This window comes from Pezoporus wallicus, unplaced genomic scaffold (assembly GCF_028554395.1).
Source record: "Pezoporus wallicus isolate ANWC-B61680 ecotype Strahan unplaced genomic scaffold, APGP_CSIRO_Pwel_v1 contig_10389, whole genome shotgun sequence".
In the NCBI taxonomy this organism is placed as follows: Eukaryota; Metazoa; Chordata; class Aves; order Psittaciformes; family Psittacidae; genus Pezoporus; species Pezoporus wallicus.
Genome location: NW_026637666.1, coordinates 1 through 17,717, shown reverse-complemented (window position 1 = coordinate 17,717; position 17,717 = coordinate 1). Strand labels below are relative to the sequence as shown.

The 17,717-nt window shown below is 43.1% G+C and overlaps 1 protein-coding gene across 1 annotated transcript; it reads right to left on the bottom strand.

Moving 5' to 3' along the window:
• Positions 1-2,460: 2,460 nt before the first annotated feature.
• Positions 2,461-17,713, bottom strand: VKORC1L1 (vitamin K epoxide reductase complex subunit 1 like 1; the record flags this gene model as incomplete). Its single annotated transcript, XM_057407140.1, has 3 exons — positions 2,461-4,647; positions 5,317-5,426; positions 17,532-17,713. Coding segments are annotated over 3 exons (519 nt in total), but the record flags the coding sequence as incomplete, so codon positions are not given.
• Positions 17,714-17,717: the final 4 nt, after the last annotated feature.

Here is a 17,717-nt window from a genome sequence, read left to right as displayed (position 1 = left end):
AGCTCCTGCTTGTGCTCAAGAACTCAGTGCAATCGGAAGCCCAAGCCGCCTATCTAACCCTTCCCAGCAGCTCCTCCCTCCCCAAGTCCAGAAGAACACAGCACTGTTCAGATACTTGGTCATCTTGCTGGGGCAGAGGTAAAGCAGAACTACAGAACCAAGGAAAGCAGGAAGGGATAACAATAACACACTGAACACGGGGGGGTTTGCACAATGCTTAAAGAACTATAAACAGTTAAAGCCTCAAGTCAATGCTGCTCACCCTTTACACACCCGTGTGCACACAACAGTCAGCAAGACACGATGAAGCTGCAGAAATGCTCTGAACTGGTATCACTGGGCACCCGAGTGCTTTAAATGTTCTGCTGCTAAGAGACAGTATCTCCGAAAACAATCACAGCTTAGTACATGTCTACAAACAGAATTACAGTACTGACTTTAAAAACAGTTTCTAAGGCTCAGACTGAGTCCAAAAAGGCCTCCAATTGGGTTCATTCAAGCTCTTATGTTTGGAATGAATGCAGCATAAGAATGATTGCAGCAAGACATCCACAGGTAATTTCTACATTTATTCTTTTTTTATACCAAAAAAAGTTATGTGCAACAAATAGAATTCATACATATTTACATTGGTTTACCTGTTAGCAAAATTGGATCCTAAACCTCCAATAGAGAATCTCTCAACCTATATTGATAAAAGGAACATCTGCCCAATGACTCCATTTCAAGGGATGTTTAATTTGGAGCTTAAAGCACTAGTAATAAATAGTCGATGGAACATACTATACAGAACAAACACCTAGTATTTAGGCCATGCTTAATACAGTTTTATGGTAGCAGAATACTTCATCTTTTCTGGACCAATTTTGTCTAGATCACATTTAAACGAAGTTGGCAGAACCAAAGCTAGTAGATCTCTTTAACTTTAGCCCATATAAATTAGGAGCATCAAGTGCTGCCCGAAGCACCTCACCAATCTTTTGGAACCATTGAGAGATCTGTACAGCAGAGACAAACGCATCCTATGGTATGCAGAAACCTAAGAAAGAGATTTGTTGTCACTTTAGATAGCGAAGGTGGTAGGGAATGTTTCATTGGCCTTAGCATTGCAAACACTTGACAGTAGGAAACTTCCAAGAACATTCATTTCTGAAACGAGACTTGAATGCTTCGTTGGCCTTCAGAGTAGCAAGTACCTTACAGTAAGAGGATTTCAGGAATGTTTAATTCCTAGGAAGTTTTTGGGTTTTTTGCCTTTCCAATCCTCCACCCCACCATGGAATTTCTAAGAGCCAACGAGGGTGAGGAGAAGCCCAAATTCAGAACCACTGTTTGTATATTATGATTTCTCTCCCCCCCCCTTAACCCCCCCATTCTCTTTGAGTGTTGAAACATAACCAGAATCTGTGTAATGCCCCCCTGTCCTGCCAGACCAGGTATTAAGTTACTGGCTTTTCCCCATAGTATCCCCAAGATTCCTCAAGAATTTGCCTTCAGATTTGTAAGGGTCAAATTAATATCAACTACATGTTAAATATTTGCCACAGCATTAGTTTTGGCTGGGGGCAGGTGGGGGGGGAGTTGCATGAAGCACTCCTCTGATTTCCATCACATTAACTAATCATAACCTGAGCCATTTTACTGGAAGAAATATGCTGGTCCTATCATTGGGAGCAACAAGGAAAGAGTCAAAGAACTGGAAGCAGAAAGGTCCAGATTTCTACTGCTAACATTATTTTGCCCTTTATTCAGGCCAACTGCATTTCCGAAGCACAAGGGAGGAAGTAGAAGAGTTAGGGCCATTTCTAGCAAATCACTTCCAGTAAAAAGTAACTGCAAGAGAAGAACACAAGACAAGAGTTCACAATTGAGGATCAGACTGGCAAGTTTGTGCACAAAGTGTAGCTGCAAATTCTTCCAGAGACCAAACTCTGTTTCCATTTGATCCCTATGGCCACACACACACAAGGACTGCAGACACGACTGCACAAAATCTGGCCCTAAACAAGTTTACTAAGCAAACTGAATCAACAGACTATGCCCACACAGACAAGCACAAGACACAGTGAAGTTAGTCAACACCTATACTTTCAGCTGATGGGGCTTTTCTCCTTTGTTTTTGGTGTGCACTACACCCAGAAATTGGACCAAGTAATCACTGGTAATACTTGTCTCCACTGCTGCTTGTTCTGAGGGATCAGCGCTGCGACTAAGCACTGCAGGCAGCACATGTTCACCTCTTCCTCGGATGAAAAAGATGCCTTAGAGTAGATCACAGGACTGCATCAAAATAAATCTATACAATGTATTAAACAGTGATAGAGCCTCAAGGCTTGTAAGAGAACGAAGTAAAGCCTTGAAGGATCAGTTTGATCAGTTTAACATCATTCACTCCCCTCATATCAAAGCTCAAGGCATTTGAGAGACAGAACTAAACATCAAGACAAGCTTTAACTATACTCTGGTCAATACAAAACGCATTTAATGAATTGTCTAAAACTGTTAGACAAGAGGGACAAGTAGTTTAGTGTTACATGCAACAGATGTTACTCATACCACAGAACTCTATACATAAAAGCAGTTTCCACCTACATCCTTGATACAAACCAGAAAATTACTTTAGTAATTTAAATAGTATTTTGTGAATTCAATCTAAAAAGTCTACTTTTCTCTATGGAACACTGCATGTTTCACAGTCAAGTTTATCCTCAACAACTTAGTGTTTAGAATCCACCTAGCCAGACAACGTAAGTGTCTCTCTGACATTCATGTTTAAGCAAAAACATCCTAAAATTAGTTAAGCTCATTCTTTAAATAAATGGGTACGCAGTTGGAGTTCTTCATATTTAGAAGCTGACAAGGGCAAAAAGCAGCACAGCACCAATTACAGAAAGTAGCTGAACCAATACATTTTGGTGTCACAGAGTCTGAAACACAAGTACTTTACTTTCCCAAATTGCATCATCAACCTTCAATCGCATTGATTTAACTGAAACAATATTGCTACCACTTCTCAGTCTAAAAACTAAAACAGATCTCTTAATACTCTTCTATCCCCAGCAAGTTTGCCTGGGAATTGGTTGGTTTGTTCATTTTTAAAGCAAGGACACTTCTGCCTGCCAAGTTCAACACAAAGTATTTGGTTTAGGATTTTAAGACAGAAGGCACTTTTAACATTCAGCCTTAGAATACTGAGTGCAGAAACAACATTTACGATTTTGTTCCTCTGTTTAAATCTGCAGTTTAATTTTGTTTTATTCCCAGTTAGTTATTAGAAAGAGCAATGATAGCACTGGATCACATTTCATTTTCAGGAGCACATTTACTTACTTATCTCACTAAACAGCGTGCCCTTCCAAGGGATCTTATGTATGTCAGGCCTAAAGTTCATTTCCTAATATAGCACAAACCAAAGATCCCGACGAAGATCAATTAAGGAACTGCTTCTTGGTTATCCTATTCAGTCAGTGGTTTCCACTGCAAATTGCAATTCTATACTGCAGCATTCATATAACATCAAGCATTAGTAACACTGGCTGGCTGACCACAGGTTAAAAATGAAACAGCTCTGCATGGAAATTAAGTCCTTCCAAAGAACTCTGGTACACCAACCCCCAATCTCCATGTAATATCCCAGTGGCAGCTTTCTATTGACCACATTAAGCTATTTCATTCTGTACAGAAATTAATGACGTTGTGGTTTAACAAACGTACTTCAGGTTTCAGCTTTAATTCCATTGCTTGTTACTGAAGACACGGACAAAAAGGAATGGAACAAAACCCAACCATCATTCTCACGACAGCACTAGCAGCGAGTGCAGCAACTCAGTGTTCTACACAGGTCACTTCTTCCATCACGTCAGTCGAGTATTAGCTGAACACTGACAGCTCCTAGGCTAGCAAAACTGATTGTACAGTGAGTTCTCCAGGGATGAAACCAGAATCTCTAGTTTTATTTACAGCATAAGTCCTAGTCAAATCTAAGTCCATCAGCTAAAAAAAGAAAAGTAATACACATACTGTAAACATGGCAACATTAAATATGGTAAATCCTAGTCTAGAATATTTAATGTCATGATCACATCTTGTTATACCTGAATTTATATACAGGATATTTTATAGCAAGTGTTACCCACTTCACAAGTGGAGGGGGGAAGAGAGTCTAGGTTTTGCTGTGGCTAAAACTCCTTCAAAGTAAAGTTAAAGCTTGTCTTTGATTGTATTAGAGCTTTCTTTCATAACCACATTGAAGATTAGCACAAAGGAAAAAGCAATTATCTAGGGCCCCTTCAAATTGATAATTAAAAATTCTGTTATGATTCTCTGGGAAAGTGTCTGATATGGAGAATAAAAAATTACTGCAAAATAAACTTAATGGAAGTTGGGTCTTCAGACTGTCAGTCAAGAGTTCAAACAGGCCTTAGTCCTGTTTGGGTTGGAGTTGCCGTTTCCAGGCCTCGTTCAAATAAACTAGTCGTTTGTAGTTGATGATAAAGAGAATGAAGTTCAGCAAATATGTGATGACGCAGACAATGCAAAATTCCTTCAGCACGAAGTACAGAATGTATGCCAAGTACAATGACCCTACTACAGACACTATGGAGGATGTCATGAGGATTAGAGCTGCTACTGCACTTGCTGTCATACCTGCAACAAGAGAGAGAAAGTTACTACCGTTGCTCTCATTCCCCCCCTTCCACACAGAGCAAAAAGCCTAAGCACTCTAATTCGAACGGAAGGCTACTCAGCAAGTTGGTATTACATAGAAGCCTGTTTAAAATACCATGAGCTCCCAAATTGCTATTTGGAGGGGAGCTTCTAGGTTCTGTACGACAGTCCTTTGATAAGAAGTATGTGTATTAACCATCTTCTGTATTCCTGAGTTATGGGAAAGTTACAGGTTGGTCAAGTTATGTCTGTCAACAGCTTTATAGCAGACCATATAGTCACAAAGAAGTATGCAAGTTATTAATTTCATGCACTTTTTTCCTATCCCTATTACTCCTGCAAAACTCGTGAATTCCATTTTTATTTCCTCTCTTTTCTGTCATGCAAGACAATGCTAAATACACTGAAGTGAGAATACCAGTGCAGCAACTCTCTTGATGCTTATAATAATAGTATAACAGGAGAAAAATGCAATTGCTTTGGTTATCAGTTGGGGTTTTAAGCCCTTTGGAGAGATGTGTCATTAGACTGGTGCTAAAAAAGATAAAAATCACATGCATTTGTCTGGTCTCCTGCAGATTACACAATGTGTAATACACTCATCGCCACAGAGCTTCACTTTAGCCTCAAAACTGAATTAATACTTACCAAGCAGCATTTGTAGTATATAAAACACGAGTCCAAAAACACTGTTTGACTGATTTATTGCACTGTCCTTTCCAAAGATGGAACCCAACAGACCGAATCCTCGACCCCATCTGTAAAACAGTGAAACTAATTAACTCGTATTCGGGTACCTGTTGCTTTACATCAGTATTTTCAGTTCAGCACTGTTGAGGAATCAAGAAAACCCACCCCTCACACACACCATATATTCTGACATGACAACCACAGTCCTATACGAGGTTCAGTTATCCTGGAAAACCAAGCAGCTTGCAACACGGGGTGCACTACGTAGAACTTCATCCTGCACGCTGCCGGCCGAAGTTATTTGACACACCAGAAACTACCCAAATCATATGGTTGCGACTTCACCGAATGCCACGTCTGCTGCCTGGGGTTGGAGTTTAAAGCTCTTTCATCAAATAAACACTTGCTTCCTCCAACAACAGCCTTAGCAGTTCATACCAGCATAGTAAGTTGGACACTGCTCACCATACAGCTGAGGGAAAACAGTACTTGGTAACTGGTTGTTACCACTCTACCAGCACTCCTCTAACTGGCCCCAGACCAAGAAAAGCAGAGTATGTGTTTGCATTTAGCTGTTCCTGATCAGCCTAACACCTTAGGAGGAACCCAAATCCGTCAAGCAGACAAGCTGGAGATGGTACCATACAGGATTCACAGACCTGGCACAGTGTGACATCTTGAACCAGTACCTTAACCACAGAGTGACTTTCAACTTTTTAGTGATAAGACAGAAAGTGACACAAGCCCTATGAAACTGCTGCAGCAGGAAGGGGATAAGAGATTAAATGAGCAAATGTGCAAGAAACCATTAATTCAATGCCCTAAGGCAGATCATGCCATTATTTGTTAGAAGCAAAGAGGACTGTATCTATTAGTGCTTCAACATGCAACTGAACTCATGTACAAGAGGTTAGGATACCCGCCAGCACGTCTCTGGAGCACCAAGTTAAGTACTGCATAAAAGACTAAGTTCACATTATCAGGTGAACTGTCATGTATCTATGTAAATAAAAGCACAATCCCTCCCTGCTGTTGGAGCAGTGAACACCTGCGTGCTCCATGTATGCTCACACAAGTGCCATTCCCAAAGAGCTTCTTGTACTAGTTAGAGGCAACAGCGCTAAACCAAGGCACAGCACAGGTTTGCTCTCTGTGCACTACAGGAACATTGCTGATATACTTTGCCATACATCTGAGACCAGTGAAAGGCTACCACCACATTACAAGCAGTTTCCTCACGTGAGGAAGGTACCAATTAGTCCAGTTTAAGATGGTCTCCAAAACACTTCATGATCTCACAGCCATTAGCAGAGTATTTTCAAAACGTCTTCAAATCGATCATTTTAGTTCAACCTTAGTAACTGTCTGGATTTAACTATGACACCCAAGTCTTGTGCTCTTCTCACCTAGAAACTGAGCAGAAACTTCGCCCCTACAAAGCACGTTTACTGCATAAACAGTAAAAAACCAAACCTGCTTTCAACCAGTTTGGTCTCAAATCTCATAACTGACTGAAGTGAAACCTCGGTGCGAATATAAAGCTTTAAGCCAGCACAGAGAAGACTGACACTGCTTTACCACAGGACAACGTCTTGTATCCCGGAGCCTCAAAGGCTCAGAAAGGCACCAAGTCAATTGCTGGGGTGAGCAGTGTTGTGTGGCCTCGCTCCCTGCAGCCATCCCAGTGGAAGTCTGGGGCTGCACAAGGCTGAGTGCACATCCTCCCTCCAGTATACGATGGCAAACAGTCCCGCTTAGCATCCAGTGTAGTTTGTGAGTGAAGCAGCATCAAAGATCTGGGAAAGCAGCTGTAGAGATGCGAGTGCAGCACTTGACAGCTAAGGAAGCCATGCTTCCAAGAGGGAGGGATTTCAAAGCAGACCAAACACCATGCAACAACAGATAAGCAAACATCATAAAGAAATATGCAAGTTCCAAAGAATCTTCGCTATGACAAGACTTTCCTCGCACACACTGGAGGTTATCTGGATCTTCAGTGAGAACTTTGGTAAGATGGCCACAGCACATGACAACTGCATCATGTGTCCAGCTACCAAATGCAGTATTAAGGAGCCAAATACATTAAAGGAATCATCATTTTGCATTGTTTTTACTGTTCTCTATTACCACATTTATAGGTGCTTCAGGTTACTATCCACAGGTGCAATTTCTTCTTGTCTCCAAGTGAGACTTCTCTGCAGGGTGACTTTAAACTCTATTTGAACACACTCAGGCCTTCCCTACTGAGAGACTAAACAGCAGAACACAAAGTGTTCTTTGACAACCATGTCAAGTGCAAGGTCCCAGGCACAGCTACAGGTTGGGCAGAGAAGAGAGATACAGAGCAGCCCTGTGGAGAAGGACTTGGGGGTGCTGGTCCATGAGAAAATGAACGTGAGCCAGCTTCAGTGTGCGCTTGCAGCCCAGAAACCAACCATATCCTGGGCTGCATCAAAAGGAGCGTGACCAGCAGGTCGAAGGAGGTGATCCTGCCCCTCTGCTCTGCTCTCGTGAGACCTCACCTGGAGCATCGTGTGCAGTTCTGGTGTCCTTAACATAAAAAGGACATGGAACTGTTGGAACAAGTCCAGAGGAGGCCACGAGGATGATCAGGGACTGGAGCACCTCCTGTATGAAGACAGGCTGAGGAAGTTGGGGCTGTTCAGCCTGGAGAAGAGAAGGCTGCGTGGAGACCTCAGAGCAGCCTTCCAGTATCTGAAGGGGGCCTATAGGGATGCTGGGGAGGGACTCTTCATTAGGGACTGTAGTGACAGGACAAGGGGTAACGGGTTAAAACTTAAACAGGGGAAGTTTAGACTGGATATAAGGAATAAGTTCTTTACTGTTAGGATGGTGAGGCACTGGGATGGGTTGCCCAGGGAGGTTGTGAATGCTCCATCCCTGGCGGTGTTCAAGGCCAGGTTGGACAGAGCCTTGGGTGACATGGTTTAGTGCGAGGTGTCCTTGCTCATGGCAGGGGGGTTGGAACTGGATGATCTTAAGGTCCTTTCCAACCCTAACTATTCTATGATTCTAAGTGTACCTAAGTCTGTGGTTCACATTAGCCAAGCTCAAAGTAACTGCAGGATGCAGAATTCCTACCCTCTCCCTGCTCTAGCTGTGTGCTCTCACCTCTACTGTGTGCTCCTAAGATCCTGTCATGCTCCAGAGCAAACTCAAGCTTAAAACATCAGAAACTTCAGACTGCAGAATCTGAGCCTTCAGTTATTCTACAAGTGAATAAAATGCTGCTAATGGAAAGATAATGAGTCTGAGCCCTTCCTGTGGTCAGGGTCCCCAGGTGAACTGCTCACAGCTGCGAGAAGGTGAAAGCTTTCTCCACATACAATAGTTCATTAAATATCTCCTTGGCTTTGCAGCAGTGTTAAGAACACGGAGTATTAAATTTCAGTCCATGGAGTACAACAGCTCTGATCTCGCATCTTATTCCACACACTTGAAGACAGTCGAGAAGCCTGGGGTTTGAGAGGAAGCACTTTTTCCAGCCTTGCAAGGTTTGAAGTGGAAGTTTTCTGCATCAATCTGAAAAGCAAAATATTTAGACTTTGTGTATTTCCATTTCTATCTAATTTCTTTCCTGAAGAGGCTAAATCATCTCCTAATTCTGTCAAGGAGGTCCCAAAACCCACTTGGCACAACAAGCCAAGTACTTTGCAAGCAATTGGAAGAAGGTAGAACACCGAGTACAGGAATCTTCCTTCTCCCACCTGAATCATGCAAATCACACCCAAGTTGTAACTGGAAGTCTAAACATATGGAAAGAAATAGCGAGAAGACTGCAGTTCTAACCACGAATTCCAAGTAACAGATTAGTAAAAAGGACTAGAAACAGCTCAGAAGTTCTTGTGTGTCTCATAAGGATTATGATTTACAAGACCTATTGTTAACTGGGATCAGTTTGCTGGCCACAGAACGCTAAGTAAAACGAGCTGCACCAATTCAAGAGCTGCCTCTGCAGCACGATGAAAGCTTAGCCCAACACCGCTCTTTCCTGGTACTGACTTTGGCTCCCTGTCCCTTTCAAGTGCTCTGTTGTGAAACTCTTGCTGAAGCCACCCTTGCGTGATTCAGAGCACTATGACAACACAAGTGGCAAGACTAATTCTGCCGCACCCCAATCTCACTCCTAGTGAGAAAAAAGCAAACTAACTACAAGGAAGTTTTAAAGTAAACCTTTGAGCCATCTTCCTGCATGGCTGAAGTAACTCCATTCCTGTCTGTTCAAGATGACGCTCCCCGTGTGCAGGTACAGCTTGGAAAGTGCTTTACAAACGCTTCAAGAAATCCAAGGCAAAGTGTTCATGCAGTTTTCCAATGCCTAAAATCGAATACTATTCACTGTACTATTCGCTATACTGCAGTCAGTGACTTCTAGTCCAGTGTGCATCTCACTCTATCAAGAGGAGGAAATGCACTGAAAATGATCACCCAGGCACTAAACAGTGTCCCTTTTGGGCTGTGCTATTTAACCACAATCAGAAGCATTGCGTTCTCAGAAGTTGCAAGCAGCATTTGCATGCACTTGACACCTGTTAACAGGAAGAACTGAGGTCATTTTGGTCCACAAGTGACATCTCTCAAATAAAATCCTACTCTGTTAAATCTTCACCTCCTCTGAACAATTATGAACATCCTCCATGTTCCAGAACAACGGATTGTGGGAGTACACTTAAACTCTAAACATGTTACTGTAACTGCAGAAAGGCAACCAAGAGAACCACATGAAGCACACAGCCTCTTGGTCATTTTAAAGACTAAGTAAACAAGCTCCATCTTTATGTTAAAAGCTGTAAGTTATCAGTCTTAGCTCAGAAAGCAACAGAATTCCAAGCCTGCCGAACACAGCAAGTCAAACAAACAAAGTATGCATGTAGCCATGAGTCAGATTATTGTTTCATCCTGTCTCTGTAAGAAATGCTATACTGTTTGCTCTAGCCAACCACTTCAGTGCTTACACTTACCTGCCGGAGGTGTTTTTAAGGGCTTTTACAAAGAGATCATTCCCCAAGATGCTCTTCTTAACCTCAATCATCATTAAGAATCAGCTTAAGAAACTTCTGCACTGGGGTTTCCCCCTACTCATTCACTCCTCATCTGCAGGTACAACTCTGAATGCTCTTTACAAACATTTTCAGAACAGTGATTCAAGAAATCCAAGACAAAGTGTTTAGAACTGTTCATGTAATTTCCTAACGCCCAAAATCAAATACTACAGTGACTTTTTGTCATGCCTATGCTGAAGCTTTCCTGAGTGCACCTCGACGCTTTCTGAACACCCACCTGACCTCCACAACAACCTCCAGTGATGCCAGGATCACATCAGCTCAGTTTCACTTGGCAGTCCATAGCTCTCCTGTCAAGAAAAGAACTAACCACTGTATATTCATTTTAACATGAAAATGACCATACTGGATCAGGTTGAGGCCAGCCAGCTTCAGAACCACGTCCCTGACACCAGCCAGCAGCAGATGCCTTGAACAAAGCACACGCACTTCCCAGTTCACATTCTAGTCTCCTGAACATCTAGTTGAAAATGCTCTCAAGTCCTTCAGGAGACCAGGTTATTAAATGGCATGGATGATTCAAAAGAACTAAAGAACTCAAGTTTTGTTTTCACAGTAACATTACTTAAAGCCCCTCATTTCAAGATTGCTTTTCATCCCATTAGCATTCTTTTGTTATCGACAGCAAGCACCATTTACCACTTTGTAACCCTGAGGAAACAATAAATATCATTTCCTAAAATAAGCCTACATCTGGCAAGCGATGTGCCCATTTCCTGAAGTGTCATTTGACTTCTGAGATAAGTTACAGCACAGAATGGAAGCTCTCAGGAGGGAAGTAGAGCTGGCCTATGCTCACACATCATCACACTCGATGAAAGGCTCATATAAAGGTCAAAGGAGCTGGAGCAATGTTAAGAAACTGGCTGCAGCTTCTTTACAACTTCATTAGAGGCTTGTGGCTTAAACCTAGATCACGGTTACGGGGTTGCTCAGGCCATTCTAAGAGTTTTAATAAATTAAGTAAAAGCCTTCGATTAGAACCATAAGAAAGAAAGGAGATTAAAACCTCCCACTTGTAAACTTGCCAAGAGTGCTGAAAAGTTGTGGTCCATTTCATTTCATGTTTCAATCTATGCACAGGATTTACCCTAAACAAATAGGATTTTGCTCTGTATCTCTTCCAGCTCTACCTCAGAAACAGACCAAAAACCTCTCAGTGTCTAGATCAGGAAGTCTCAAGCAGAAAGTGGTTAATTATTTTATAGCAGTTTTCATAGACACACTGGTTACTCAAGCTGCAAGCCAACAGCACTGTTCTACATAACCTCATCTATTAAGCTATCATAAATGAAGCCTGAATTTGAACTATAGGCACTTTGTTAAATTTACTTTGCAACAGGCAAAATAATTCTCAGCCCTACTGCAAATTCCAGTCAAGCTGGAAACGGTGGATTGATGAAAAGCCAGAATACACAAGTTCATGTAGACACTGTAAGGTTGGAAAGACGGGTAGTGAGGGTACTGCTGTATTATATAAAACCTGGACCTCAGCCACTATGCATTCCAGCAACCTGAAGTGTTAAGTTATCAATTTCCTGTTAAAAAGATAAGGCAAAACTCACTTGAACCATCAGCTCCTGCTGCTTTGGGAACAGCCTCCTTTAGAGCCAATGAAACTGGTTTTCTGTAAGAGTTCCTGAAACGCCTTCCTCCCCCCCAGCACATGGAATAACCTCTGGATCCCTCCCAGCTCACATCCTCCACAATCAAGTCCATCAGCTATCAGCTCTGTCCCAGTCCTGTTTGCACATGTGCTGCCTGCCTGGCTGGCAGACCAAATGGGACAGCCAGCCTCAGTTCACATGGCAGGGTTTTCCCTCCAAAGTTACTACTTTGAGTCTCTCCCCCTGCCCTTTTAGCACTGAATCTGTTTCTATGAAACTTTACTAACTGAGAATCATTTAGGTTGGAAAAAGACCTTTATGATTGAGTGCAACCGTTAACCCAGCACTGCCAAGTCCACCACTAAACCACGTCATTAAGTGCCTCACCTGCACATCTTTTCAATATCTCCTTTAAGTTTTGCCATTAAAAGATTAAAAAATAAACAATAAATTATTAATACAGTGCAAAGGTAAAACCTCCTCTGGAAACCAGGCTAAAAAAAGCAGAATAACACAGCCTACCTTGGCCTCAAGTTGTTTGCACTATTTGGCTCACCATCCTTAGCTGTAAAATTTGTATCAGCTATACCAGTTCACCATCACCCTGAACCTGCAGCATTCCAAATGCTGCTGAAACAAAGGCCTGACATCCTAGATGGATTCTGCCTACACTGATTTCCCTCTGCCCAAGCAACAAGCTAGAGATCTTCAAACCTTCCCTCAGACAGCACAGACAATGAACCCTTGCTCCAGAATAACTGAAGCAGCATCATTACAGCTGCTCTCTAACCACTGCAATCCTCATTTTATATGACAGGACAGATTATAGCTGAGTCTCAGGAGGCCACATTTTCATGTAAACTATTTCAGTAGCCTAAGAACCACAAATACGATTCCTGTTGAATGTAACACCAGCTGCTCCACATGCTGCCCTTCAGCAGTTTAATCAAACTTCTACCTTTTCCTAATGGAAGATGCCCAACAAAAACAACCTGGCTCAGGTTAAAGACAATGCTGACTAAAAAAGAGCAGAGACTTGCAAAACCAGGGAAGCTTAAAAAGCACACAGGTCTCATTTGTGCCCACTGGTTCACAAAAAGTGACTACACATGCTTTTCCCACTTCCTGCATAAAGCTACTTTCACCCTTTCTCACCTTTCTCCCCAGTCACTAACAATTGTAGTTGTCAACCTCAAATGAATCTGAATGCTGGCTTGCAGGTACAGCAATAAAAAACAGCTGGGAACTTACCATTAATACAAAAGATAACCACTAAATACTGTTCTTAACCTGGAATCAAGCAAACTTGACAAGACAAAGTTTACAGGAACTGCCCCACAACAGAACTGAAGGGGATATAAACATCGTATATTCCACGCCCATGGTGTAGAGAAGTGATCTCCACCCCAGCGTACTTCTACTCACACAACATAGCACTGAAGTACGGTGTTGCAAGGACAAGCAGTTCAAATACATCATTTACACTCAGGTCTAAACTCACTGCTTGAAGTGATTGATGACGGTGAGCAGAACAATAATGCTACAGTTGACACAGGCTGCAAGGGCGAAACCAGCAGAACGAGTGCACGTCTGCACAGAGCAGTCCCCGATGCATGCAAAATGTTACAGAGAGGCATTTCCAAGAAGCACCAGATGATTATTTTGGTGCACCCCCTGGAAGACATAATGCAAACATGCATATCAGACTTTCAAAACAGGCGTTTCAGAGTGGCTCAAGTGCACGATGGCAATCCAAGACCCTGCACGTTAGCATAAAGTTCAGAAGAAGGAACCCCTAAAATACATCATCTACCACATTATACCCAGATGAACACAGAACCTTAACAGACTCTAGAACTTCTTCAGTAAGTCAGCTAAAGATGCTAACCTAGAGCAGTACTGACCGTTTCCAAACCTCTTCCCTTACACAGCTCCCAGTATTGCCGAAGATAGACAGTGGCTTGTGCCCTTTGCTCATTCATGCCATCTGTCTTCAGTCTGCACTGAAGTTGTCACAGCATTAACACATGCCACGCTAAAAACTTGCTTCAAACAGAGCCATTCACTAAACTGCTCTGCAGGAACCTGAAATTAATCAGGACAGAAAGCAGAAACATAGCAGAAGGCCTAAAAGTCTCCCTAGCTCTGGGTCTCTCCATTACTACTTCAATGTCACGTTTTCTTTCAAGCCATACCACTATCCATATTACTTGAAACTTGTCTATTAGCTTAATTCCCTCTGTGAAACTATTGTTAACAACAAGACCAAGGGTATTTATCTGTCATGAACTGCTGTTAGCCAGTTTCATTACAAATAAAGCCATGCTTGCCACTTCATCACTCCCAATTATGAGACAGCAACTCACTTAAAAGAGCTATACAACTGCCAAATGAAGATACTACGCGTTTCCCTCATACCTTCCTTTATATACAGCCCTTAGCTGGTTTTAAACCATTTCATGAACTTTCTCCATGATAACAGCTTGAAATATGATGACCCTGAGTATTTTGAATAAGGAATACTAGGGAGGTATCTCTCCAACACAATCTTCTGCATGAGTCAGACTCTCCTACAAGATTTTTCTGCGCTCCTCCCTTTGCATGCTGGTAATCTTTACAACATTTCTGTTCTTGTTGTTGTGCCAATACCAGATTTGGCTTAAAAGCAAGACTTGGAAATGTTAACAGTTTATCAGTGGAAAAAAAAAAGCCCTCCCTAAAGGCCAGAACTTGATTCCAAAGTAACTCAGCCCAGGCAGGAGTACACTAATTTATCCTAATTATTCTATACAGTTAAAATTAGTTCCAACACCATGAGGTGCTTTTTAAAGTTCCGCTGTTGGAGTCAACATGCAAAATAACACTGTTATATTACAAGTTCCATCACCAAGTCTAGCTTAAAAAGTCCCACAACCAGAAGAACGCTCTAGAAGCCTGGTAAAAGCCACAAAGTCCAAGTCTGTCACCCATTTAAGTCTGTAGTTAACCCTGCCAATCAAAAACCAACTGATTTCTGACTGCCAGTGTAATAGTTTAATGTGAAAAGAAACAGATGAAAGTTAAATCTGCATTACATGTGAAAATGCTGGAACACAGTATTTGCAACTCTACTACACTGCAGTTACAAGTTCCTTTCAGTAATTGAGTTTCAGAGAAACTCCAGTGACGTGGTAACCAGGAATACTCTGTTGGAGACAGAATGACTGATGGATGGGGAGCTGTGGCAACGTGGAAAGTAAGATTCATTTCTTTCAGTGTTATTCTTGCTTCAAAGTTTCATAGCTTGCCCCTTTGACTTACTTTTACAGCAATAATCCTTTTCTGTCTGGCCTGTAGAGCACTGAGAGCACGTTCTTCCTCTCCAAATAAGGTTTGACTGAACAGAACTCGCACGCTCCTTTTCCACACAGTCCTTTTCCCACTCGCTGTAGTTATCACAAGCTGCAATACTTCAGTCTTTAAGCATGACTCTCCTAGCAACAGCTAGCGAGGTTTTAGCTGATTTTATCCCTCACTGTTCGTATTACTACACAGAATTCCTACAGTAAAGATTTTACAGGTCTTACCATGGCATACTCAACATCTCAGCTGCAGTGTCACTAATGAACACTATAATTACCAAGCAGCATTCCATAATTAAAAATCTAAAGATACAATTGGAATTGTTTCACTTCTTCAAAGCATTCAGTAAACAGCCGTTAAAACTATTACTTCAAATTCCCTATCTCAATAGTAGCATTACAATAACAATACAAAGCTAATGAAGAAACAACTCTACACAAGAACAGGCAACTATAGAGACTACTTAGGTGCTTAAATCCCTGTTACTCTCTTTTTACCTTGATAGCTGTGGTAAAATTTACTCATTTACAACTTACTGATGGTACTCACTTGGTTTAATCTCAGTAATCTATGCTCAATTTTAACTTTTAAGTTATCTGGCAAGCTAACTGAAGTCTTCTTCCTGTTTAGATTGAAACTTCCCATTTCAGGACACTTCTCATATAGAGCCATGAACAAGCACCTTCACAAACTGATTACCTGATGGCAGAGAGAAAAGCAGAGTTAAGGCCCTTATTCAATCACAAGAGCCTCCTTTCAGGCATTCAGACACACACATCTCTTTGTAGCGTAACACAACCCCACTTCTGCCACCACAGAAATGGTTTTAATAAGAGTTCCCTGTATGTTTTACCTAAACAATTTAACTGGCCCCCACCTTGATGGACAAGGGGCATGTCCCCCCTCACTGCCTTGTTCTGATGATACAGCAAGTACCTCTATAAAAGCAGTGACAGATTTGATGCAGGTTACACTGGGGGGGGGACACGACACAAGGGGGAAGCATCTGAAGCACTCATTCAGCTGAAAGCATCAAACATGATAATAACTAAATTCTAATTAAAAAAATGAAGCATTTGTTGAAGAACCAAACCCCTCCCCTTCCCAGCTCCTTACTTGTAGATGCCTTTGTGTATGTCTTTATATGCCTATATATATATATACACATATATATGCACAGAGCAGCTCCGATATTGCTGAACAACTCATCTTACTTCTTCAGTTGAGATACTTGAGAATATGCTGTTAGGATACGCTGTTTCTTGGTCAAATTACATCTGAACGTATTTCCTGTACCACGTTCACCCTGGTAGCACTTGTAACTATACAGCAGGTTAAGTCTTTTCATTACTGCAACTCACCCAACTAGTGACCTGACAACAGGCCAAGCCACCAGCATATCAGAACTTATACATTGACTCTCCTAATAGAAATAAGAGCCACTGGCCTTTAGAAAGCAAGTGCTGAAGTAATTATTGACAGGAAGCCTGTCAAATAAACCAGGGTTTGGACTGGCCTTTTGCAGCTCTACCAGTTAACACTTCCTCGGCATCACACAGCCAATCTTCAGTGCTGCCGGGCGACACTCCCATCAAACCCGCATTCAGGTACTTCAATTAAAGCAACACAAACCCAACCATCGACAGCCGCCCGCGTTTACGTGGGCCTTACCCGCCAGCCACACCTGCAGCACTTCACTGGTGCACAGGCTCACCACCAAACCGCCCGTCGCTCCGGCTAATCACCGGTCATTACAACACGCGAATTGCGGGCGCCTCGCCCTCCGGCCCGCGGGGATCCCGACAAAACGCCGCTCCCACACCAGCCCTCCAGCGAAGGCGCTGCCTGAACCCGCAGCCCCGACACCCTCCTCCTCGGCCTGCCCGCCCTGCGGTCCCCAGCACAGGCCCAGCCGCCCGCCCGCCCCTCAACGCCTCAGGGAAGCGCTTCCAATGACGGGTCCCGGCCCGCAGCCGCCGGCTCCTGCCGCCCGCTCCAGCCGCCCCTCACAGAGCCGACCCGGCCTCCCAGCACCCCCCAGGCCATAGCCCGCAGGGTTCCGGAGGCAGCGCTCCCGCCGCTCCCAGCCCTTTCCCCGCGGGGCAGCATGAGGCGGCCACGGGTCCCATGCCCGCCTCACCTGGAGGTGATGGCGGCGGAGCAGCGGACCCGCTCGCTGAAGTCGCACAGCGCCTGGTAGTGGATGTCGTGGCCCTTCTCCCGCTCCAGGTGGCAGGCGTACAGGGAGAGCAGGATGCCGGCCGCGCACACGGCGGAGCGGGCCACCCGCTCCCAGCGCGGCACCGACACTCGCAGCAGGACGGGC